General features: G+C 49.8%; 1 protein-coding gene across 1 annotated transcript in view; it reads left to right on the plus strand.

Annotated features, from left to right (window-relative positions):
- Window positions 1-25853, plus strand: part of IQGAP1 (IQ motif containing GTPase activating protein 1) — a 71812-nt gene that overhangs the window by 1559 nt on the left and 44400 nt on the right. Inside the window, exon 2 of the mRNA XM_048481726.1 lies at window positions 2048-2147. Coding sequence (XP_048337683.1) covers window positions 2048-2147 — 100 coding nt within the window. The remainder of the gene's footprint in view (window positions 1-2047; window positions 2148-25853) is intronic.

Genomic DNA, 25853 nt, shown 5'->3' on the forward strand with positions numbered 1-25853 from the left:
TGGATAATTCAAACTCCGCAGTCTTCAGGGTGAAATCCTGACTTGGGAGCTGCTCTGAATCATAGACCTCCTGGGCTGTCCAGGTTTTCACGGAAAGGTTTTTCCTATTCCCTGACCATTTTCACTGGAGATGGCAGGAATCGAACCATGCTAAGCAGAGGCTGTAGCCCTAAATCACGATCCCTCACTTAAATAGTCATAAAGAATGAGCTGATGTCATACTGTTCTCATATGTATGAGCCAGGACTTGTGCCTGAAACCTGTTTCTGATGCCTGGACTCCATTGTGGCACACGTGAAATGACAGGAGGCTACTCAGGCAGGTCCACGGCTGCCTGCTGGATTGCCTCTTTCCTTCTGCGCAGTGCTTATGAAGGGGGGGTGTGTGTCACGCTGCTTCCTGCAGACCCTCCTGTCTGCCTCGGCTTGCTTCATTTTACAGTGTGAACTGCAGGCATGGGTAAAGTAACAGCGGCTGAGGGCTTTCACTCATTGGCGAGATGGGTGAAAATTCTCTGTGAGTTCTGCAATCCGCTCTGACAAGATGGATACTAACAGTCAGTAACACGGTGTCTCTCTTGAAAACAACCTGGTTCGAAATTGAAGTCTGGTTTTAATACAACCCGGTATGTTGAAGTCCACACAGCCAAATGGAGTCCATGATTCTTCTACTAAACACATGTTTCATGAGGTCATAGTAATGTTCATGGAAACTGTACATTCTTCCCGTGAGAAGGAAGGGTTGCCTACAGGCAGAGTAGGCTGGAAGATTCTATGGCAGAGAGGCTTGCAATCTTTGACAAGTTGATTAATAGTCCATACAGATTCTGTTGGCAAATGCTGGTGGTTCTGAATTCTTCACTAGGAAGTGGCACATGCCGGGTCTCTTGGTGAGTTAAAGTCAAAGGAGCATCCCATTGGATGGTTTTAGCGCACCGGTATAAATCTGCACAAGGTTGACATTTGCCGATCTGCCCAGTCAGTATCACCGCTGGTTCCAGTGGAGACACAATTGCTCTCTCAGTCACTACCAAGTTATCTGTAGTGTAAAAGGCTTATATATGGTTGTGTCTGAAAAGTTAGATTTACCCTTTTGGATAGTATAAAGATTTTCCTTAGTAGCAAGCTAATATTTATCTACCCTTTGTACCATCCTCTTTCTCCAAGGAACTCTGGGTGGCAACTATGGTTCTTCCTTTTCCATTTTACCCTCACAACAACCCTGTCAGGTAGGCTTGGTCCCCACCATCTGGCCAAAAGAAAGGATTAATTCCTGGAGAATTGAGCCCTGTTTTCACAGATCCAGTCAGTATGCATGCATCTTGCCTCTTTGCTTGGAATGCTTTGAGGGAGTGGCAAGGAATGGCAGCAAACACATAGTTCGGTTCCCTGTTAGATGCCACAGGCACGTCAGTGAGTATGGGCAGCTGGGAGACCATGCCTTCGTCCCAGTCTGTGACTGGCAGGTTTGGGCTTAGGTGAGCTGTCTGAACCTGAGAGAGCTGCCCTGGACTGAGTCCATCTGAACATTTGTAATAACTTTGACTTTCCAGGGTTTCAGGCAAGGGAAGGTCTTTCCTGTTATATATACCTGGCATAATGGATCTCAAATAATTGATCTTTCAAAAAATCATGTGTGAATTATACACAGGAATTCTTGTTCTGTAATGGTGTGGACTGTGAGACTTTAAAAAATCCTAGTAACTCCACAGGAAGATTTTTTCCAATGTGCCTGTTTGTCTGTTGGACAAATGGGAGCTGGAGCGTGGGGGAGGGGGACAACCGGTGCATTCTCCGGGTCTTCCCCTTTGTGGCCACTAAAACAATGTTCTTTTAATCTGGGCAGCCAGCAGCATCTCCAGTAGACCCTCAGGAGCCCTGCTGGACCTGCCCACTTCCTGACAACACTTGGTGGGCATCAAGACAGGTGTTGGTGGGCATCCTGGCCCCGATAAGCACCGTATTTGGCACCCCTGTCCTAGAGGAAGCACACAGTCAACTTGCCTGTTTTGGGGACTGTGTCCATTGAAGCTTTGTCTTTCTTGCAGCTGTCCTGGATAATGAGAGGATGACGGCTGAAGAAATGGATGAGCGGAGGCGTCAGAACGTGGCCTATGAATATCTTTGCCACTTGGAGGAAGCCAAGAGGTGAGGCTGCATGAAACTGGCAGCATCTATGCAACAGAATGAGCTTTGCGTTGCTTTTGTCGCAGGTGGGAGAGGGCAGATGCACGGCTGGCGTTTGTGGGGAGAGGAGGTGTGGGAACGTGACGGACTCTGATGTGCGTCTGTATTGACTGGTGCTTCCTTCAGCATCGACAGGCTGGTTAAGCTGTTGACTGTCAGATGTCAAATCTGAGGTTATACCAAGTTATGTGGTTCTCCATGAGTGTGTTTCAGAGGCCTTTCCTCTGCTTTGCCTGAAATGCAGCGATTGTACCTTTTCTCTTAGAATTCTGTTTTCATTTTGTAATACCCAGTGGGTGAAGCATAGATGTGCAATAGGTTTGGGGAGAACAGTTGATTCCATGGAGGAACACAGTGTTGTGTGCAGAGGGAAAAAATCTGGTGGTTGGAGATTTTTCTGTCCCAAAGTGGAAGCTGGGTCATAGCAGTGGGATGCTTCTGGGGGGCAGGAAGATGGTTGATTGTTTGTAAGTCACCATCTCTTTTTCAAATTCTGAGGGGTAGCTTTCATCAGTGAATTGAAGGCATAAACTGAAGCATCCAGAGGAATAGTAAAACACCACATAAAAGCAGCAGGCAAAACACCAGAGAGAAATCTTTGTGGTCGGATAATCACAAAAGGTGTTCATGGCCAGCTTAAAAGGAGATTTATTAAATTGTAGCTAAGGTGTGACCTGCCTGATGTCCTTCTCCTGGTTAGAGCCCCTCGCATGTCTACGGCACTGCGTAGCTTTGCGCCTGGAAGGTAGTCATGCTCACCCTGTGTTTTCCCCCCCTTTAAGCCTTTGAACCTGTATGGGTTGAAAGCCCAGTTATGGGAAACCCTAATGTGCATATTGGATTGTGCATATTATGTGGTGTGGGGCATTTTAGTACAGCCTCTTATTCCAAAAGAGTTTTTGTTCAGTGCTGCTCAGATATTCCAGTTTTTTCATTTCAAAAATGAAAAAGAAGTCCACGTGTGTGTGTGTGTCTGTCTAGAGTTAACTGGATTTTTAATCTGATGGTTTTTATGCATTCAAATGTCTGGTAATGGGCAGCCTCCCCCACCCCCAGTGATGTATCGATGCAGGGACTTAAGTTATTTTCATGGGGTTGTTTTTGTGCCTCTTTTGCAAGTAAACGGCAGAGGAATAGAAGTGGGCTCCACCCAGCATTCAATGCAGCACTATTGTGATGAGAAGCAGGTAGAAATTGAATGGCGCAGATCATATTGTTGTTTGTTCCTATTTAATGTTTAGGAACTACACGAAGCTATGCTCTGCTGGAGGAGGAGGGATTTAATAACCCATGGCAATTCTTCAATGAGTTAACCCTAAGCCTGTTTTGTTTGGCTGTTGCAAATTCACTCATGCACCCAAAAGCATGAAAATTGTAAATTAATGATGCTGTCCTAAACAGAGGCTGTTTCTGCACAGCCAATTACAGTGTTGTTCCATTGGTGTTATAGGCAATGCTGCAGCAACAGAGCGTTCACATGGGTGGATGTCATGGGCTCTGTTCTTTTTCCCCAGGGTGGATGTCATGGGCATTCGGTGCCAGAGTGGGCCGCCTTTGTGGGGGAGGACTCTGGCGCACCGATTCTTGGTGGGTGCTTTGCACAACGCCGACTGCGGAGCGCTGTTGTTGGAAAGACTTGCTTGTTGAGCAATTTTCGAATACACCGTTGTGGGGCCGATGGAGCATTGCTGCATTGCTGCAGCGCTGTTTCTGCAGCGTTGTTTCTGCAGCGGCAGCTGTGTGAACTCCGCGCCCATGACACTGTTTTTACTGTCGTTTTACCAACTTCTTTGGCCCGTGTGGAAACGACTGGAGCCAGTGGGCTTAGAAGGGTATAACTCTAACTGGTTTGCACTGTATTCCTCTATCTTAACTTCTGTACCACTTTATTCTTTTTAACAAATACATGTAATCAGTAAAGCCATTCTGCACTTGCGTATTGTGATTACTGATGAAGTCGACTCTGTCCACCCATTCTTGGGGGTGTCACTGAGGGCAGGGGAGGTCTCATTGAGGCAGCGGCCATCTGACGCCCGGTTGACCCCCAACACTAGTGTGAAGCGGCTGCTGGATCAGAGTGTTTGGTCCTTGTGTTATTAATGTCATGGACTGTCTCAGGTTTTTTGCCTCAACCATTGAAATCCTCTGGATGTGTGGGTTTGGAATATATGTCAGACCCGACTCTTTTTCATGGCAACCTTTGATTCAGTGTGTTCAGCTGACATGCACGGTAGACAGAGTTTCCTCAAAGTGTTTTCTAAAACTATTTGGTTGCAAAAAGAGATTGTATCTTTTTCACTGGCTCCTCTCCTAGATACGGTGAGTACCTGTTGTGTCAGGACTCAAAGTGCCTTCTAACATCGTACTATATTAATAGTGCAACAATTTCAAGACCTATCAGGCGAGCCGCGTTATCCTTGTTTAAAACAAAGGCCTGTTCTGCACAGGCCAGGGAAGCGGCTCCACACTGGCTACTTGATGCCGGTAGAGCCCTGGGACTGTTTGCTCCTGTGCGGGCGGCTCCAAAGCCGCGCCCCCTGTTTTTAAAAAACTTATCTTCCCTCCCTGCGGACACCCCCCCTCCCGTGGCCACGGTGACGCCTCAGGGATTGGAGGGCAGCGTGGGTGTGCCTCCTCGTCCCTGCGGAGCTGCGCAGGGAGAGAAGGGTAAGTTCTTTAAAAACAGGAGGCGCCTAAAAGTGGCGCCTCCAACCCAGTGCCATTCGCAGGGCACCAGGTGCAAAACGCTATTGTCGAAAAACCTCTCTCATTGAGCAAGTTTCAAAAACAGCATTTCCATGCCAATTGCGGGGGAAAAGCACGGAGCTGCTTTGTTTTGGAGGGGGCAGCTGTGCGAGCTGCACTCCAGGAACTGTGTTTTGCCTTGTTTGCTGTTTTTGGCCTGTGCAGAGTGGGCCAAAGAACTACTCAGTGATCCATTTGTCATTAGAGACATAATGCTCCTCTGCAATTTTTCATTTCTTTGAAGCAGGACTTTCTTTTGCAGACAGCGTGGTGCAGTGGTTAAGAGCGGTGGACTCTTAATTTAGAGAACCAGGTTTCATTCCCCACTCCTTCACATGAATGGTGGACTCGTATCTGGAGAACTGGGTTTGTTTCTCACTCCTACACATGAAGTCTACTGGGTAACTTTGGGCCAATCACAGTTGTTTCAGAACTCTCTCAGCCCTACCTCCTTCACAAGGTGTGTGTTGTGGGGAGAGGAAGAGAATGAGTTTGTAAACTGCTTTGAGACTCCTTACAGGAGACAAAGGCAGGGTGTAAATCCTTCTCATTCATTCATTCATTCATTCATTCATTCATTCATTCATTCATTCATTCATTCATGCATTCATGCATTCATGCATTCATTCGATTTATTGGCTGCCCTCCCTCAAAGGGCTCAGGGCGGCATACAACCTAAATGGAATAATATAATAATAGTATTAAAACCTATAACAATGCAATGTATTAAAAATAAAACTAGAATAAGACTCAGATGGCGATAAAACCCCTCTCCCCAAGTTTAACACCCAAGTTTGCAACTGTTTTTCACGTGCAGAGCTGTGGTTGCTTGCTGAGAATTTGGCAGACGCATCTGGTGGTACGGGCTTTAACTATAAATTCTTAAAACTACTGCACTGCAATCCAAAGAATGCTTTCCTGGGCATAACCCCACTGAATATTTCTGAACAAGATTGTGGATCGGCCTGTTAAACTTTAAGGTGGCACAAAACCTCCTCCTCCTTATGAAAGGGCAGCCATCCCCGTGGAGCAGAAGATGCTCCATTAAGGTGGCTTCAAATGATGTGCAGGGTGTGCGTACACATCACTGCCTGCCAGGCAAGCCTCGGTCATAGAAAGCAAAATGGCAGAAGGGGCGGTTGGGGTGTGGGGTGGGGGAAGGGAAACATAGCTGGAGGAAGATGTGGGAATAGTACTCCACCCCTCTCAACCCAAAGGACTGCTTACCCATCCCTGCAGATGCAGGAGGAGACCCCTAGCTGGAGTGGGTGGGGTGGAAGAGGCAGAAGCAAGCAAAGCAGGAAGTCAGGGCAACCAGCTTTTGTTGAGGAAGGAAGGATGCTTTTGCTTGCAACAGAAACCTCACCAGCAACCTTGGAAGCCACAGGAAGGAGGAGCCTTGGTGGGCGGAGCCTTTAGAAGTGTTCAGTATGCAAAACACTTTGGATCCTTTCTTGCACAAGAGACTCAGCCCTCTGACTGTCTTTCCACCACTTTTTTTTACAAAAGCAGACCAGGCGTCTTCTCAGTGGTGGGATTCAAATAATTTAACAACCGGTTCCGGTGGTGAGATTCAAACAATTTAGCAACTGGTTGTTTACAAGCACCATTTTAACAACCGGTTCTGCCACAGTGGTGCGAACCTGCTGAATCCCACCACTGCATCTTCTGCACCCGTTCACACAACTGCTTGCTTGCATACATATAGCCTTCAAGGTGGCAATGCATGATGTGTACGTGGGTGTGTGAAAAAGCCGAGTGGTACAGGTATGTGAACGTTGCTGGCAAGCCAGGCACCCAAAATGGTCAAAATGTTAGTGTGGAAGGTAAGAGGGGGCTGACAGAAAAAAAACTATGGAGACCAGAAGAAACGATGCTGCTGTTTTTTGCAGGAAAGGGGCAGGAAAAACAGCAGTAGGTGATGCCTTGTGGCAGGAAGAAAAGTGTGGGTTGGAGGGAAAATGCCTTGAGAGTGATAGCTGCAAACAAGCGGTTTACGGGGGATGGGGGGTACGGGACAGAACACAGGTTGGTGACCCCTGCTCTAGGCGTCATATTTTCTCTGAGTTGCCACCTATTTCAAGACTCTAGCTGCTTTTTACTTAAGACCTCATCAGGCTACACTAACTGGGTCTGTTTAAGTATGTAACTGTATACTAGACGAAGAACCCCCCTCCCCTCTCACAGCTATTTAACACTCGTCCTCAAAATTCTTGCTGAGCCTTGAACCATCCAGCTAATTCCATCCTGTTGGCAACCTAATATAGACACATGCTAACGGCCAGATCACAAATTCAGACAAAGCATCCCATTTCACCTTTGTTTACTGAGGGCAATTTTCTTTGACTGATTCAGTCTTATATGCCAGTATGTGGCGTAGCTCTTGCTTTCTGCTTCTGAAGAATTACCTGTTCAACTATTTCCAAGGCTCATAAGAGTCAGAGCTTTTATCCTTCAGAGAGGCTCCGGGTAGAAGGTGAGATCCAGTGAGCACTCCAATGTACAGTTAATTTGTTGATTGATTTCCAACTCCCAGGGCATCACCAGCAACCAGCATGGAACCCGGCAGACGGATGGGGTAAAGTGTTTGGACAAGTGCACTCCAATCCATTATGCTGCCAGGGCCCCCCCAGTGTCAGAATCAGTAGATTTCTGTTATTGTTTTGTATCTCAGCTGCATTTTTCGTTTCTAGAAAGAAATGTGTAACAGTTGCTCTACCTTGAGGTTGTTTTGTACCCGGGGGGGGGGGGGGGGTGTAGAGGCTATTTATGTATTCTCCCCCCAAAAGTACATCCCCCTTGCTGTGATGGGCAAGTCCTGGGAGGTTGGCTGTGGAGGTCTGAGGCGCTGCCGTCAGTGGCGCCTGAGCTGGGGGCGAGAAGGAGGCTGCTGCTGGTGGTGGTGGGGGGGGGCAAAGGGGTATCTCCGCTCGCAAGTCTGTCAGCTGATTCCTGCCCCGGCACTTCCTAGGCAAGCCAGGGCTTTTGTATGTGCACTTTTCTTCCTGTATGTAGCTTGGCTGGTCGCTTGCTGTGGGCTGGTTTCTGATGCTACAGGAAGCCTTGACCCAAAAGTGAGAGGGGGAAATGACTCACATTTTCTGGCAGACGCTTGTTTCACTCATTGACACTGACAGCGCAGCCCAGGATCTTGTGAGAGGCGCTGCCAAGGTCGTTAGGGCAGGACTCGGGTCTGGCGCTCCACCGGGGGAGGGCAGGGGACCATTTACGCCACCCTGAGCACTCTAGGATTAAAATACGCTCATCCTGCCCTGGGGAGCAGAGTCGCTTTTGAGCAGAAGCTTTCCCCACGTTTTGTGGCTGTGCTGACCCAGAGCTTGTGGCAGTGCTGGAGCCCGTCTTGCTGCAGAAGCCCCAGAGCCACTGCTGCGTGAGGTCCTGGCGTGGGTTTGCCACAGCCTTGAGTGTCTGCCTCGGCACTGTTGGTAGGACGGGCTGAGAATCACCAAGCATTCCACTGGGCCTGCTTATTAGTTCTGGTGCCTCAGTTTTCTAGGTGGTGACCAGTGTGGATTGCATGTTTCTCCTGCCCTTCCTCCAAGGAGCTCAGTGTGGAGCTGCTGCACAACGATCCTGTGAGGTCGACTGGGCTGCAAGGCGGGTCATGCAGCCGGCTGAGGCAGAGCAGGGGATTGCGCCCGGCCTCCTTGATTTTTTCCACTTAAAGGCTACTGTGGCAAAGATGCACTGCGGTGGCTTTGAAGTACCCGTGTGCGAACAGGGCAGTCGGCCGGTGGTATTTCCAGCTGTGAGCCTCGTGGCCAAGGACCGCTGCTGCCAGTTACTCAGAATTCTCCCCCCCATTTTGGCAGCCGCCTCTTTGGTTGTTTTTTGTGAGGGCAGCACACCACAAAGTCTGCTCAGTAGTGTTGCTGTGACATGTGAAGGGAATGGACTGGGTGCTTGAAGGGAGTCACTCTCCACTGCTCAGTCATGAAGAGCATTCCTGTGTCTCTGGATGCTGCCCGGGGAGTGGGGTGGGGGGCGTTAAATGTCTCGGTTGGGCTGGGTTTTTTTCCATCTACTCTGGGGAGTTCTAGCCAGGTAGCTTCTGCTTGCTTTAGGTGGGGAAGAGTGGGGGGGGGGTGGCCAAGTACTCTGGGCTGCGTGGTGTTTTGGGGGCATTTCATGGCAACTTCTTGTCCATCTGTTTCTTCACCTTTTCTCCCATCGTCTTTTGTAGACTCCGCATGAATGTCCGTAATGGTCTCTCTTCCAGGCAGGAGTTCATCTTCTCTGCCCCCCGCCCCCTTTTGTCTCTTGTCTTCTTACCTGCCTTGGTTTTAGTGGAAGCCGCTCGCGCACCTTTTCCCTTGGATGCCAGTGTCTTCTGGGCATTCTTCCTCTCCAGCTGTTCTCCAGGAACCTCTGGCAGTGACTGTGGTGTTCTCTTGTTCTGAAGTATTTTGTCCTGAGGTTTTGGCCTTGACGCTGGAAGGGCTAGGCAAATCCCTGCAGCAGCTGAGAGAAACAGTCCTGGAACTGAGGCTGCTGACTTTACTTCTAGGAGGGTCATTTAAGATGTGATGCTGGCTTTTAACCCCCCCCCCCCCAACACACACACACACACACACACACAGTTCTGCATTACATATCAGACATACTGGGAGGGGAGGGGTGCCTTTCGTTCCGCACCCTGTTTTACGTTTCCCGAGTAACTTGCCAACTGGGGAATTCCAGCAGATGCCTGGGCACGTTCTTCCCAGGAGAGGATCCTGTGCTTTGGCAGCTGGCTGGGGCCGGGCTGTACATCTGGAGCGGATCTTACCAGACGCACCGTGGTAGAACCTGCATGTCCAGGCACAGCCTCCTCTTCCGCCAGTGCATGTCCACAGCAGTGCAGCAGCACAATCTCCTGGGGTGGGGGTGGGGGTGAGGGCTGATGCTGGTGATCTGCATCTGAAATGTTCAGAGTGGAAGGAAGTGATTTCTCTCGAGATCAGATGTGTTCAATCCATAAAAGAGAGTCCAGCGTGAGAAGGCTCCAGTTTGTAGCTTTTTCTGTTCACCCCTCCCAGGTTGGGAGCTGGAGTGCTGCCTGGTCTCACTGTGGGTGGGGAGAACTGGCAGGTGAGAAGACCTGCAGCTCTCCCTGTAGAACCAAATAGCCCTACCGCAATTCGCCTTGGAAGCGAGGGCTTGGGTAGGTGGGATGGGAAAGGCTCCTTGGATTGCTCAGGCCATGGAAGTGAATGGCCCTGCGAGATCTCGCAGAGGGCTTCAGGTAGTCGCTTGCCTCACAGGCTTCTGGCACCGAGGAGTGCTGCAGGATGAAAGCCTCTCGGTCCTCGTCGTCTTATGAGTGGGGGGGGGGGGCCTAAGTGCTCTGCTTGGTATTTCTTAATATTGCCTCTTTCCGCTGGTTCTTTCCTGGGCTTCGGATCAGCCCACAGCGGTGGGACCTCCTGTTGCGTTTGTGGGCCCGTCCCCGCTGTCCCAGGCACTCCCGACGGCCTTCCCAGGGCTGCTGAGCATGTCCAGGGACCAAAGCATATTTGTGGGCTTGGCCTCTTTGGTGACAAGGTAGCCATGTTGGTCTGGAGCAGCAGGAAAAAGTCTCAGTAGCATTTTTAAGACCAACAAACTTAGCTGTTCTTGCAGGTGCCGCTGGACTCAACACTTTTTTCTTCAGGAACGTCGAATCAGCCAACTGCCTGAGGGGTCGGCAGCTGGGCTCCGGTCACTCCTGGCTAACTTCAAAGTGGGTCGTGTATTTGTAGAAATTTGCCTGTGTTCATTTTTTGTGTAGTTTTTGTGCCTTGGAAAGAAGCCCAAGAGTTGGCTGAAGGAGTCTGGGGTGGCTACTGGGCTTTCCAAGATCTAAGACACAAAAAGTCTTCTCCCTTCTGTTTGAGTTCTTTTAACTGGGAATGTCCAAGACTGAATCTGGGACTCCATGGAGGTCCGCCATGACCCCCTTGTCCCCCACCCTTCCGACGGCAGCGCATCCGTGCCCATTTGTGATCTGGAGGGAACACGCAGCCGTCTGTGGGAAGGAGAACTGAGGCGTCTTCCTGACAAGCCGCTTGCTTAAGAGAGACGGTCAACGCACCCTTTTTTCCAGTGAGCAGTAAAGGAAGAGGAAGCTTTTATGTCACTTTTATGTAACTGTGGCAAAAGGGCATTGCCTCTTGCTGTGCCCTTGAAGGGCGGCTGCAGTTCTTCAAGAAGGATCATGATGACATTGATCCAGGGAGCCCTTTCCTCTTTCTTCTTCCCTCTCCCTGCTAGCCTGGTCTTTGTGGGGCATCGAAGTGCAAGATGCTTCTGCATCAGGGAAATCTGGAAACAGCTTCCATCAAGGAGAAGAAGGATGGATTCCTTCTTGGTGGGTCTGGCAGAGCACTGGTGTAATGTGGGCTGAATACGGTGTTCTCATCAAGACCTGTGCAGCTGCATTTTGGACTAGTTGTAGTTTCAGGAGCACTGTCAAGGGTAGCCCTGTATAGAGTGAGTAGCAGTAGTTCAGCCTAGGGGTGACCATTGCATGGATCACTGTGGCTAGGTCAATGTGAGCCAGGCAAAGAGTCAGATATGGGGCTGTTAGAAATGGAAGGATGCTGCCCTGACTGCCTTCTTGACTTGGGCCTCTAAAGAAAGGGAGGCAAACAGAATCACTTCCAAACTCTTCCAAGCTCCAGCTGAACTCCATCAAGAGTGGGAAGCGGAACCCAGGCCCTTTGACCCAGCCCCAGGGCCTCCGTCTTCGCTGGGTTCAACCTTCAGCGGCTCTGCCCTGACCATCTCACCATGGTCTCCAGACATCTGGCCAGATTTTCCAGTACAGTTTCCCATCTGAGCTCAAGGACTCCTTGTGGGTGAATCCCACTGTCCAACTGGAGAGGCATGAAATACTTTCTTTCCTCTTCTCTTCCTGTTTGGTGTGGAATTGCCTCCTGCTCCTCAATTCTTTTCCTGCTAACAAGGGAGAAGCAGCTGGCTAGGTTGCCTGTGCTGTTTGCTGTCATGCCTCTGGACTGTTCAATGATGAGACTTAGTGTTCAAACGATTACCTTTATGGAAAACAGCATCAGGATTAAACCTTTAGACTTCTATTCACAGAACTAAGAACTGAGCGCCAAAACAGCATCTGTTACACCCTTACTCCATTCCCCCATTTCCACGTGGCTTGACACCGCCACTTGGCCGGCACCAGTTCCCAAGGGGGAGCAGCACCCCTCCATTCCCAGGGGAAGGCAGAGCCATGGCCTTCGCCAAATCAAAACATCCCACACTCCCCACTGCTTTGCAGTGCGGAAGCCAGCAGCTGCCTAACCAGCCCATGCCTGAAAGCAAAACTAAGAAGCAGGCAACAGATACCAGTCCCAGACAGAGGATCCCACATCCCGGCCGGGAGAAATGACAGGATTGGACCAGAACAAGGCCAGATCATGACATTCTGCCCCTCTGAAAGTAACTTCTGGGGCCCCCAGGTGCTGAGGATATTTGTGGTGAAACTCGTGCACCAAACGAGAGGCCCAAGCACCCGAGGTGATAGCCCTCTCATTCTCCCCCTCAGGGAAATGCTTCCAAGCAACTAAATACTGCAAGCTGCCACCGTGCGCTCTGGAATCCAGGATGTGTATCATGTCGTGGTGCTCCTGTTGATCAATAAGAAGGGAGGGAGGCACATCCACTCGGGGGTCCCACAGGTCGGCCGGAGGCGGGAATGAAAAACGGGGTGTGTAGAGCTGTAAGTTTTAGGCAACTCAGTCTCCAGTCACATTGTTTATAACATTCACCAAAGGGCCCTGAATAATGGTGGCCTAGCTTGCATGCTCACAGCGAAGGTTCTTAATGGAAATGTAAACCAAGTCCCCCTCCTCATAGCAGATATCTGTGCTTTCTTGGGACTTATAAGTCTCTTTGGCCTGAACCAGAGCTGTGTAAATATGGAGCCAAGACTTCTGAATGTTCTCCAACCAGTCCTGTAAGTCCTTTGGCCTCTCCCCCTCAAGCAATAGTAACCGTTTCCCTTCCTTTGAAAAAGGACTGTCCACTACTCTGATGCACATTATTATTGCAGGCATATCCTGCAGGAGGCAGAAAGTCAGTCTAGTTGTCTTGATGATAGTTGATATATCACCTTAGGTACCATTCCGGCATCTGGTTTGCCCTCTCTGAATGGCCATTGGTCTGGGGATGGTGGGTGGAGCTTACCCCTTCTCAACTCCTAACAGTTTGAAAAAAACATTGCCAAAACTTGGACACAAATTGGGCTCCTCTGTCAGAAAGTATTTTGCTTGGAATTGAATGAAACCTTTAGCTGTGATTCACAAACAACTTAGCCAGCTATTGCACATCTTCAGATGTTCATAGACTACAATTGGCCATGCTGGCAGGGGCTGATGGGAATTGTAGTCTATGAACATCCGGAGAGCCACAGGTTGCAGATCCCTGCCCTACAGGAAAAGACTCTCCTATCTTTACAAGCAGAACACATCAATGGAACAGCAAACTGCCAGGCAGACTGACTCAGTCAACAAGAGATCATGAAAGGGGAGTGGAGCTTAAACCAGAACTCTTTGACTGGATAGTTCAGCTCTTGGGGACCTCTTCACAACCCCTCACAGTGCCTAGATGGAACAGTTTTTCTCCAGGTACTTCCATCCTGCAGCCAAAGCCATCGACAAGACTTCCAGTTTTGTCCAAACTTCTGCAGAGGATCTGGGTTCTGCAGGCAGAAGTAATTCTTGTGGATTCCTTCTGGCGTTGGATTATGAAATGCTTGAAAACAGTTGGCATCAGCAAAAACATTCGAGTATTCACTGAAAAAGCGATGAGACAGTGGAAAACTGAGCTGACAGTCGGAAATGAAAACTTTGGAACAGTCAACATTAAGCGAGGAATTTTCCAAGGTGATTCACTATCACCTTTACTGTTTATCATTGCCATGATCCCACTAACAGTAATTTTAAAGAAAACAAAGTTGGGCTATCAAATGGCACAAAGACTCAGAAAAAATCTCACATTTGCTGTACATGGATGACTTGAAGCTGTATGGGAAATCAGACACGGAAATCCAGTCACGAGTAAAATATATTCCAGTACAGACATTTCTGATGCAGAGTTTCATCTGGAAAAGTGCGCCACTGTGGTACACAAAGAGGGGCAAGGTCAATGAGAGTGATGGGGATTGAAATGCCTGATGGCTAACTCATCAAGTGCAAAATCCAAGAGGCTACAATTTGCAAATACCTTGGGGTAATTGCAGCTGGATAATATCAAGCATGGGCTAGTGAAGACTGTTGTCAGCAGAGAGTACACCCAGAGGGTCGCACTCACTCTTCCCAATAAGGGGAAAGCCCAGCGATCAGCAGCTGCCTGAAGTCATGCATACTTGTGCCTTACCAGGTCAGAAGGCAGAACCACCTCCTGCCATCGTGGCACACGCAGGCAGGGGCGGGGGGGAGGGGGGGGGCAACAAATGCCGTCTTTTCCAAGAATGCATCGGTGGAGGAGATCTGTAAGGCTGCCATGTGGTCATCCATCTCCACCTTTATCAGACATTATAAAATTAACATTTACAGCTCAACTGGAGCTGCTTTTGGTCGCAAGGTTCTGCAGCATGTGGAGTCCTTCCAGGATGACTTGTGGGAGCCACAGGATACACACATCCCTCCATGCTGGTGGTGTGCTTGAAAGTGATCACCTGGATTTGTCGTGCTGCCCTGTCGTCTCCTGGCTGTTCTGTTGCTCTATCTGAAAGAATTCTTAAGTGCAAGAGCACAGCCACAGAGTGCATAGACTTTGCTCTCCCAAGTGGGATTTTGTGCTGTGCCCAAGCCCCAAAGTGCCATGTGCTCTATCTGTGCTGTTCCTGACACCTTTTTGCACTGTGCTGCTTGCTCTAAGTCTTGATTGCAGGTACCTGTCAGACCCTGTCCTGGGCCACGCAGGGCCATCCCTCTGGGGATTTTTAATTGGTTGCTGAGGAGACTTGCCTGGCAGAGGGGAGTCTTTCTATTGGCCTGTCACTTAGTCGACACCCTGAGGGCATTTCAAGTGTTTGGGGGAACCTCATGGAATGGCTCCCTATGGGCCATGCCACTGATTTTGCTGGCACAACTTCATGCTCAGGAGAGATGGCGCTCCTGTGCCAACCTGCTCCTAGTTCCATTCCCACCAGTGCACCCTTTGATGCTGGCTCAGGGTACTTCGCGTGAGAGATGCCAGCACAGCGCCACCATGCATCTGTGCAGAGACGCAGCGCTACTGTGCTGTGTCTCCGCCCATATGCCAACTATAGGCCTACTTCTTCTAGCACAGGTATCACATCACTCCCTCTGGCTCCCCCCCCCCCCGAATTGTGCTGCAAGACTTGCACTGTTAATTAATTGCCTCTTATAGGTCCCTTCCTCACATGCAGAATAATTCACTTTCAATCCACTTTCACTGCACTTTGCAGTTGTATTTTACTGTGTGGAATAGCAAGATCCACTTGCAAACAGTTCTGAAAGTGGATTGAAAGTGCCTTATTCTGCATGTGAGGAAGGGACCTCAGTCTTGCACTTTGTCCATTATGAGGGCTTGTTTTAGGTCAATGGGAAAATGTTGGGTTGCTGTGGGAACTGTCCTGCCAGGTAGCCCTGTTTCTCATGAGTTCATGTGTTTGAACATGTCCTTGTGTCAAGACTGTACCGTAGTTGGAATCCTAATGTGATGAGATGTGGTCTACGAAAGCATGTTTCTTCCTACTTGTTAATGATAAACTGCTCTATGCTACATGTGTCCTTAAGTAAGATGGTTTTGTGCAAAATTTGAATTGTCACTGTGAGGTCAGCCGTGGCCCCCATAGCCAGAAACTTGCATGGCTGTGTGGCACTTTCACTGTGTGGTAATATCAATTGGAAAGACGGCAGCCAGGCAGAGGTTGAAGAACCAGACTTAGAGCTGGTTTGTAATTATCTGTTGTCCTAGAGGTAACATTTCTCTGTTATCAGAAGCGTCAGAATTTGCTGGTTGTGGATATTGTTTCCATGTTCCCAGTTCACTTTGGATCTCCACGTAGGGAAAAATGTAGCAGAAAGTTATTAATGAATACTGGGCCAAGATGTATGAAAGAGGGGGATGGACTGGAATGCCGCTTTGCAAGAAATGCAGGGTGCAAAATGTTCTTGCCCTGACCATGGGTGGCTGTTTTTTTTTTTTTTGCTGCGATGGAAAAGTACATAGATAGAAATGGTTGAAGGTTGATCCTCCATGTTACTCTTGATGCAGGTACTCTTGGGGCCAGACCATGTAGTGTGTTTTTATCCAGCCATCCTTTTAAGGAGCTCAGGGAAGTGCACATCCAGCCTTGGCAAATTTTCTTTTTGTTCTGGAAATTATTTTAGTCTTCAGAGTAAGATTTCTGGCACCAATGATTTGCTAAGCTCTGATATGTGTGGTTTCCCCATTTACCCTCACAACAACCCCATGAGTTAGATTGCGGGAGTGGCCCCTGGGTCACCCAGCAAGCTTCCATGGAAAGTTGAAGACATGCGCCTAGATCCTGAGCCCACGCGGTCAGAACTGCAGCTCAGCGGGGCCATTCATAAATTTTTCTACTTTAAGAATGCAACTGCACCCTCTCTTTCCTGAAGGACAGCCGTCATGGCAGATTGTGAATGGATTCTCCCTCCCCCCCTGCCCCGCCCCATTTTTTTCTCTGAGATCTGTTTTTCAGGTTTTGCAGTGAGGAAAATTGGTGGAACACTAAAAAAATCTTATGCAATATTTTCCCTTTTTCAACAAGTAAAATGTCTTTCATACTCAAAATGTCTAGTATTGAAAAAATTGGGAAGTCTTAAGATGCACTGAAATATGAATATGAAATATTTTATCTTTTTGAGTGAGAAAAACCTTATATTACAAAGCTTTTAACTAATCCAAACATATAGCATGAAAAGGTCGAAAAATTGGGGAATTTTGGTACATGTTGGTGGTACATGTTCTGTGCAAACATAGGAACATAGCAGTTTGCAGCGCTTCCACACTTATTGAGTATGCTTGCAATTTTTCTTATGTAATTAGATATTTATATCCATACCTATTCCAAATAGGACAATTTTAGATGCATTTTCTGTTGTTCAGTCAGTAACAGAATTAGATTTAGTAGAAGAATAAATATTGTATATATTTTAATTTTCCCCATTATGTCAAAATTTTGCTGGGGGAAAAATAACATTTTCCCCCTCCCCCCAGTGATTTCAAAATTTCTGGAGATTTTGTCTCCCCCGAATCCACTGGGCTACCAAAATGGAAGGCCAAGGATCTGTTAGGTGAGGCTGTAGTTCAAAGGGTCCAGGTCAGAGCCTGCAGAATTCAGCACGGTGAGTGGCAGCGAGGCAGCCGCCGGTGGCATCCGCATCTGCCTGCCTGCCTTCCAAACGACCCCCTTATGGGTCTTCACAGGAGACAAATCCTGATCCTGTGAGGACTCATTCCTTTTCCTGCTAAAAGCAGCCCCCCCCACCCCCCGGCCCTGCCCAGCATCCGAGCACTACGCCTTTTAGCGTGTCTGGTTCCCTCCTGCTGTGCTGGCTGCATCCATTGATGGCTCAGGTGAGCTAATAGCCTGAGAACTCTCAGCTGGTGCAGGGTCCGTGAAGCAAGGTGTTCCTGCCAGCACTTTGGGCCCTGAGCCCTGGCTAGCCTGCTGTTCACATTGCTGGGCCCATGGCTGCCCTGTTGGGGTTCTGACTGGCCCGAGTTCTCCTGGCCTACCTCTTCACCTGAGCACCTTGAGGACTCCTTGCTCCCCAAGGGGTGTGTCCCAGGACAGCTGTTGGCCTGATTGGGGAGGGGCTTCCTGGAGGGCACTTTCCATGTCTGCCTGGTTGTCCTTCATTCCACCCGTTCCTCAGCCTGCCACTCCCTCTCCCTGGTTCTAAAAGGCAGAGAATCGCTTTCCATCCCTGACTCTCTGGGCACAGCCAGTGTGTGGATCGGGGCACCCCAGAGACCTGTCGAGAGAGAGCAGTTGAGAGGGAGCCTCCCAGCTGGGCTCCCAGAGTCCTCCCTCTCGCTGCCTTGGGGTGGTTGGCAGTGCGAGGTGGGAGGAGGAGGAGGGTTTGGGACTGATTTGCCAGGGATTGCTCCGTGCTGTGGCGGGAATGGGTTGTCCTTTGTTTTAATTCTGTTACTGTTGCAGGAAATGAGAAAGTAACTGAGATCCCACAAAACGAGTCAGACGGGTTTCCTCACTCCTCCTTGCCCTTCAGGCAAAGCCTTGTTCACCCCTGTTCTGGCTGCGTGTGATCTACTGGCATGACTGTTACTTACATGTTGCCATGAATTGATAGGAGCGGGGGGGAGGGGGAGAAGCCGGGGGTGGGGGGAAGCCGGGGGTGGGCTTGGTTTGGTGGGAACGCTCACAGGAACCTTGCCAAAGGGTCCTTTGTCCTTGTTTTGCTAGAGCTTGCGGCGTGGATTCTGCTGACCCTCCACTCCTGTGCAGTCTTTTTGAGACGTTGTCCGGGAGCCCATCCCGGGAGCCCATCCTGGGATAGGGCTGGCCAGCTGGCAGAAACAGAAACACGGCTGCCCCAGGCTGCTTACGGATTATGGTTCTTCTTCTGCAGCGTCTTTCAGACTTCCTTCCTTCTCGCGTGTTGGCCGGGGGGGGGGGGGGGGGGGGGGGGGGGCGATGGCAGCACAGTTCATCGCACCCCCATCACAAGAGCTGGGAATGTACAGCAAGGAGCACAGATGGTGATCTCCAGAACCGCTCATTTCCTGCTGTTGGTTGGAGGGTCCCGGTTCGTACGACTGTGTTGTACGACTGTGTTGGCGTACGACTGTGTTGGCGACTCCGGTTTTCATCTGCAGTCTCAGCGCAGTCCCACGCTGGGATCTGCTCCTGCACAGGCCAGCCAGTCCAGCAGAATTGTTTTAGCAACAGCGGGGGGCACTCTCCTCCCTGCATCATCTGCGACAGTTCCTTCACACCCAAACCATGCGGCCGGCCCCCTTTCCCTTCCGTTCGCTTCTTGACACCAACGCGTGCAGATCCGCTCAGCCCTTCTCTTTGTCCATGAGGGTTCTCCATTGTGTTTTCTGTCTTTCGCTGGCTAGCTTCTTCTCTCTTCGACTACGCCCGAGTGTGAGTTAACTGAGACAGCTTTTGCTGACCAGTCGTTTGTCGAGTCCCTCAGACCGATGTTAGTTTAGAGTCTCACAAATGGCTTTCAAGGCCCCGCTTAAGAAGTGTGCCACCTGCAGCACTGAAATGACTTGTTTCTCATGAGTATGACTTCTGTCTAATCTCCCTGGGCGAGATCCACATTGTCTCCACGTGTGGGATTTATCCCTAAAGCACGCTCTGAGAGGGCCTTCCCCCCACCGAAAGTCACTTTACAGCAAAGAATCTTATTGACCACCTTGCAGCAACTCGGTTCCCAAACTCTGGTGTGGCCTCCATCTGAGTGGTCGTCTCAGTTGATGCACTGTCCTAGATCTTCCTCGGTTCCTCCAGTCCTGATCTGGATTTGTTTGTTCTGTGACTTCAGACCTTACTGTGTCAAGTATGTGTGACCTGCACTTGTCCCGGCCAGAACAAACTTTATCAGATCTGTGTGCAAAGGAGCATCAGACTAAACATCCACTGTGCTATTGATCCTGAGGTGGCGGTGGCGGCTCTGCCGATGACACCTGCCTGAGTCTCTGGATCCAGTGATGCCAAAACGAATTTACTCCGACTCCTCTGTGCAACGTCTTCTGTTCCAAAGCCGGCTGTCTGGCCTCAGCCTACACCAGTGGTGGCAAACCTGTGGCACTCCAGATGTTCATGGACTACAATTCCCATCAGCCCCTGCCAGCAGGGCCTACGCCACTGCCACCCTTTTCTCCAGCTCAGCTCCCGCAGCTCCTGGGACCTTGTGCCACCCTTTGGGTGCTGCTTCAGATCTAACGCAGCAACCTGATCCCCGGGTTTGACGCTCCTCACCCCCCACCCTCCGCAACTTTTGAGTCTGGCCAAGAGGAACAGAATGTCTCATTGTTTTGTGCCTCTGAGTCACAGTCAGAAACATCTCCAGATGAGAGTCATTGAACCCGAATCAGTTTCTCCAAGTGAGGACTTAGGTTTGTACGGAGAGTGAATGCTGCCTATCATTCACCTCCATCATCCATAGTCAATGAGGACTTGCAGGCCAGACAGCAGCACCCTGGTCAACGGTCCGTGCCCCGTGCTGGCTGAGGCAGATGTTGTGGTTCTCAGAGCTAGTCCACAGAGCCGTTGTCAGCTTGCTCCTTAGGGTGCTTTTCCAAGAAAGCAACTCTTCCCTTGATGAGACGAGACTGGGAGAGCTGGCTCCTCTCAGGACTGACCCACCATTTTGTAATTCTTTGAGAGCTGAGTGGTGCTACCTCCCAGGTGTTAAATTTGCTTCCCAAGATACTATTGGCCTTCCACCTGGAAGGTACTACCTTCTCCCCCCCCCCCCCCCACAACCCTCTTCTGAAATAATAAAAAGCTCAGCTCATTGGAGCTTTCTTGCATTATCCGGTCCTTTCAGGAGGTCCCCCTTCGTTTGTTTTTATGCCCTAAAAGGGCGGGGGGGGGGGGTAAGGCAGCCGTGTTGCAAACCATCTGTATGTGGGTGGTGGAGGTGATCCAGGAATTCTGTGGGGCATCAGGGAAACAGTGCCGTTGGCAGATTAGAGTTCAGGGAACGAGGGTTGTAGGAGCTTCAACCGCTCTCCACGAGGGAGTTCCACTTGTGGTCACCTGCAGGTCAGCTCCACAGCCCACCAGGGAGGCCTCAGTCAAGCACCGTGCCACTGAACTGCTGGCGAGGAAAGATGCTGATGCTCCTGCCTCCTGCAGTCAGTGGCTGACGGAAACCCCCAGTCGTGTGGGGCTGTCCTGAGACTGCGGATGGAACCCTTCTTGCCCTTGGCGTCACTGGTGTTCCTCTGGGTCTTCAGGGCAGACACATGCCCCATCCCACCTGATGCCCTCTTCCTGCTCTTTTGACGGACAGGTTCTCAGGGCATTTGGCGGCATAGTCAAGAACTGGAGGGACAGACCGTGCTCCAAAACGTCCTACCAACATTATTTTGTCTTCAACAGCCTTGCTCAGGTCTTGCAAACTGAGCACCGTGGCTTGCTTTATAGAGCCTGTCCATCTCATGCTATTTCCCTGCTCCCTTCATTCCTAGCATTGTTGTCTTTTCCAGGGACACCTGTCTGTTCACTATGTGACTGAAGCACGACAGCCTTAGTTTAGTCATTTTAGCTTCTAGGGAGAATTCAGGCTTGATTTGAGCTAGAATCCCCTTGTTTGTGTTCTTGGCAGTCCCTAGCGTCTGCAGCGCTTTCTTCCAACACCACATTTCACAGGAATCTGCTTTCTTCATTGTCCAGCTTGCTCATGATCATAGCGAACACCGTGGCATGAAGTGACCTGATCTTGGTTGCTGGTGACACATCTTTACCCCTCAGAGTCTTTTTTAACCGCTTCATGTCTGAATTCCCTTCCTCGTCTGAATCTCTCTTCTGATTTCTTGGCCGCTTTCTCCCGTTTGGTTGATGATGAAGTCTTCAGCATTTTCAGTGTCCGCATTTGGTCACCCTAAAGTGGAGTAATTCTCCAACAGCCATTACTTTCGTCATCTTGACGTTCAGCTGAGGTCCTGCTCTGCTGCTTTTTCAGCAGTAATTGTTTTAAGTCAACCTGTTTTCTACCATTAGTGTAGTACAGGGGTGTCCCACGCTGGTGCCCCTGCTGTTCATGGACTACGATTCCCATCAGCCTCAATTGGCCATGCTGGCAGGGACTGATGGGAATCATAGTCCATGAACAGCAGGGTCACCAGAGTTGGCCACCCCTGGTGTAGTATCATCTTCATATCTCAAATTGTTGGTGTTTCTCCCTCCCAGTTTTCACTCCACCTTCACCTAGTATAGTGATAGCGAACCTTTTCGAGACCGAGTGCCCAAATTGCAACCCCAAACCCACTTATTTATCGCAAAGTGCCAACACGGCCATTTAACCTGAATACTGAGGTTTTAGTTTAGAAAAAGCACTTGGCTGCAAGGCGTGCGTTACTCGGGAGTAAGCTTGGTGGTAGTCGGTGGCTTTGCTTTGAAGCAACCGTGCAACTCTTCCAACAGGTGGATCCACTGCACTCCTAGGAGCGTGCTTACTCAACGTGCAGCAAGCCCCATTTTCCAGCAAACTCTCGGAAAGCTTACTCCCAGGTAAAGGATCATGCTTTAGTTCTTTGCATGAAAATCAGTAGGGTTTAACAGCGCTTAACAGGGTTACCTACACTGCTGTCCCAAAAGTAGGTCTTAGGTTTAATGCTAATAATCGAGCCCAGGCCAGCCTAGATGTGTGTGTGTGTGTGAAGTGATTCTGTTTGCGATGGGTGCCCTGAGAGAGGGGGGCTCTGAGTGCCACCCTGGCACCCGCAAGGCCATCAGGTCTCAGCCGCCACCACTGATCTAGTATTTTCCAGTTTTTCTTGTGATGCGTTCTGCATGCATATTAGGGAGGTAAAGTACATCCTTGTTCTAACATCTTTGCTAATTGGAAAGCATTCTATTTCTTCATATTCTGTCCTAACGGTAGCCTCTTGTCCAGCGTATAGGTTGCACATCAAAACAATCAGATAGTGTGGCACGCCCTTTTCCTTTAATACCAGCCACAGCTTCTCATGATCCACACAGCCAGAAGTTTTGCTGTAATCCATGAAACCCATATGTAGCTTCATGTATATCCTCAGAACAACCCTGCAATGTAGGTTAGGCTGAGAGTGTCTGTAATCCCCCCCCCCCCCCCCCGGCTTTCTCAGCAAGCTTTCTGTGGCACTAAGTAAATGAGTGCATAAATCATTAAGAGAGCCAGCATGTAGCAGTTAGGAGCTGTGAACTCTAATCTGGAGAACTGGGCTTGATTCCCCACTCTTCCACATGAAGCCTGCTGGGTGACCTTGGGTCTGTCACAGTTCTCTCAGAACTCTCTCAGCCCACCTGGAGGCAGGCCTCTGAATATATCTGTGGGGTCACCATATAGCAGCTGTGACTTGATAGCACACACAGCCACATATGAACCATTACTTCTTCGTATCTGTGGTATCTAGCATCATATTAAAACCAAAGAACGTTAGCATTTCTGCAGTCAGGAGCCCCGGATGCTTGCTTAGAGAGCCAGATCCACGCCCCCTTTCTTGGGGTCTCATGGGAGCAGGGCTGTGGGGGCTCTAGAACAGCAGGCTTCAGCGTCCCGCCTGTGCATTCCTTGTGTCTGGCTGGGCCGAGGCTGAGCAGAGGCTTTGGGTGTGGTCTGAGATGAGATCATTCCTTCAGTTTGGTCAAGTTGCCACCCTGAGCCACTCAACTGGAAAGTTTCTTGCATTAGTGGGTGTAGCAGGAAGAGGCTGGAACGTTTAGAAGTTGTGATTTGGCCCCAGCCCCTGAGAGCGGGAGCTCAGCTCTGGGAAAACAGCTTGCATTTCTGGATTGGCTGCTGGTGCCCAGATTCCTTGTCTTCGCCGTCAGACTTGTCTGCGTGAGAATCTGGGCAGGGCAACTAGTTGCACACACACACACGCCCCTCTCCCCCTTCACCCTTCAGGCTGCCTGGCAAGTATGGGTTGAACGTGGCTCCTGCTGGCAGCTATGTGGAGGGGAAAATATATTGTTCATGGTGTTATTTCTTCAGAGATGTTCGTATGCATGTACAGTGCAGGTGGGCCAGCGGGAAAAGGAGCTCTCATGGCATTTAAAATCAAACAATTCGTTGCGACCTGGAGAGGAGGAAGCCTTTGTCCAGTGGTAGCACACCTGCGCCAGGGTGCCCAGCTGACGGGATCATGGATGGGAGGCTTTCCTTACCGGTCCCTCTTACCTGTTTCGTTTGTATCGACCCACCTGGAGACCTCGTGGAGCAAGACCTTCCCTGCGTCCTCCTCTTGCTCACTGAACCACCCCAGTGTTGGTGGGTGGGGGTGGGGCAGTCAGTGGACTCTCCAGACCAGGGTGGGAGGCAATTTTAGGGCCTGATGTGGGGGAGAGACTTGACAGAAGTGGCCACCCCTCTTCCAGAGACTTAAGAGTGAGGCAGTTTGGCCTCTGGAACTTCGTGGGTAGATTTTTTTTTCCAGGAAAAAAACCAAGTATTTGCAATATGTACTGAACAAACTTATGCTTAACAAACGTTGTCGTGCCTCAGCATTAGGATTAAGCATTCAGACTTCTACTGACAGAACTAAACAGCTGCCAATATATCCTCACCTCACCCCCCCACCCCTTCTGTGCAGCTTGACACCCCCTTCTGGTGCCAGCTCCCAAGGGGGGGGGGAGCACGCCCTCCGTCCTCATGGGGAGGCAGGCGAAGGGGCAGCCATGACCATAGAGGCCTGCAGATGTCTGATGAGCAGATTGGCCCATGCCTGCAAGCTGCACTGAAGAGCAGGCAGAGGGTCCGGCGTCCCAGGGGGGAGACGTGGCAGGATTGGCCCAGAACAGCCAGATCATGACTGACTTTACTGCTATAAGAATATAAGTTTGTTGCGTGGCTGGTCTGGGCCCATCCTGGCTTTTAAAAACCTGCCAGGAAAAGGTGTTGTAACGACCAGTTCCTTCCTTATCGATGGGGGTCTCCTTAGACCACTGAAGGAGGCATCTAATGGATGGCCATTAGATGCCCTTCCCCTCCCCAAAGTACGATGTGAGAAGGCCCTGCGCGCTCATGATGTTCGCCAGGCTCTGCTGTTTTACTTTTAACAGAACCTCAGAATTCAGATTAGACGGTAACCACTTCATTTGTTTTCAAGGACAACGTAAAGGGATGCATGCCTCTACTCACTATCCAGGTGGGTGTCAACAGCTATTCCCTTAGCCTGTACCTTGGATGGAAGTGGAATGCCAGCCCATGGTCGACACCCATTCCACCAGGGTACAGTCAGCCTCACCTTTTTGGCCAGAGTCGATCTGCTAGGCATCTTCAAGGCTGTGACCTGGTTGAATCCTTCTACTTCTACAGCGAGTCATCTGCCATCCTCCTGCCCACAACTTCAGCATGTGAAGAAGAAAGCTGGGGCTATTCTAGATCTAAGGAGGGCACTTAGAACCATGCAAGTCAGCCACGTGATCTTCCATCTCACCTTCCATCTGGCAGCACAAAAGAAATTCCTTCTCTTTAGCTGACATGACCTTTGGACGCTGAGATCTCCCTAGATCTGAAATGGGGTCCTCCTCAGAGCATGAGTGGAACCTCGGAAACGTACAAGGGGGGGTTCCTTCTACTCTACTCTGAGGTAAGGATGGCAACTTGCCCACTTAAAGAATCGAAACGAAGTCAAGAACGTGACAAGTTTTGAATGGGTGCAGAAACCAGGGAAACAAGGAGGTCAAGTTGTATTCTTCAGCTGATAAGTTTGAAATTCCCACACATAAGGGAGCAGGATTTGGTTCATTCCACTCAACAGTGTCAGTTTCTCAGTTCTTTTTACCAGATACTTTCTTTACTAGAACAGTGTTCTTTATCCAGCTCCTGGGTTTTGTTCTATATTTATCAAGGTTTTTTTTTTTTTACTTTTCTACTTATTATCTTGGAAAGAATTTTAACTGTACCCATAGGTCCCGCTCAGGGGCTTTGGGGAAGAAGGAAATGCCTGGATGCCTGGAGTGATTCCCATGTTGTATTTCTGTCTCATGTCTGTTGATTCATCCGCTGCAGCTTCTCATTATTTGATGGCCCTTGTGGCCTCCTCCCACTCTATGATTTTATGATTCGAGGAAGAAGATGTTGAATGAATTTGAAATGGAGTCTGGCTGTCAGGTTCTGGGCACAGTTCACAGTGCTTTATGGGCCGGGATGCTCTGGGATCAACTGTTTCTCTCACATGAACCTTCTCATTAATCCACATCATTTGCAGAAATCCGGCTTGGTCCATCTGTACCTTTCC

Source organism: Sphaerodactylus townsendi, linkage group LG17 (genome assembly GCF_021028975.2).
Source record: "Sphaerodactylus townsendi isolate TG3544 linkage group LG17, MPM_Stown_v2.3, whole genome shotgun sequence".
Classification (NCBI taxonomy): Eukaryota; Metazoa; Chordata; class Lepidosauria; order Squamata; family Sphaerodactylidae; genus Sphaerodactylus; species Sphaerodactylus townsendi.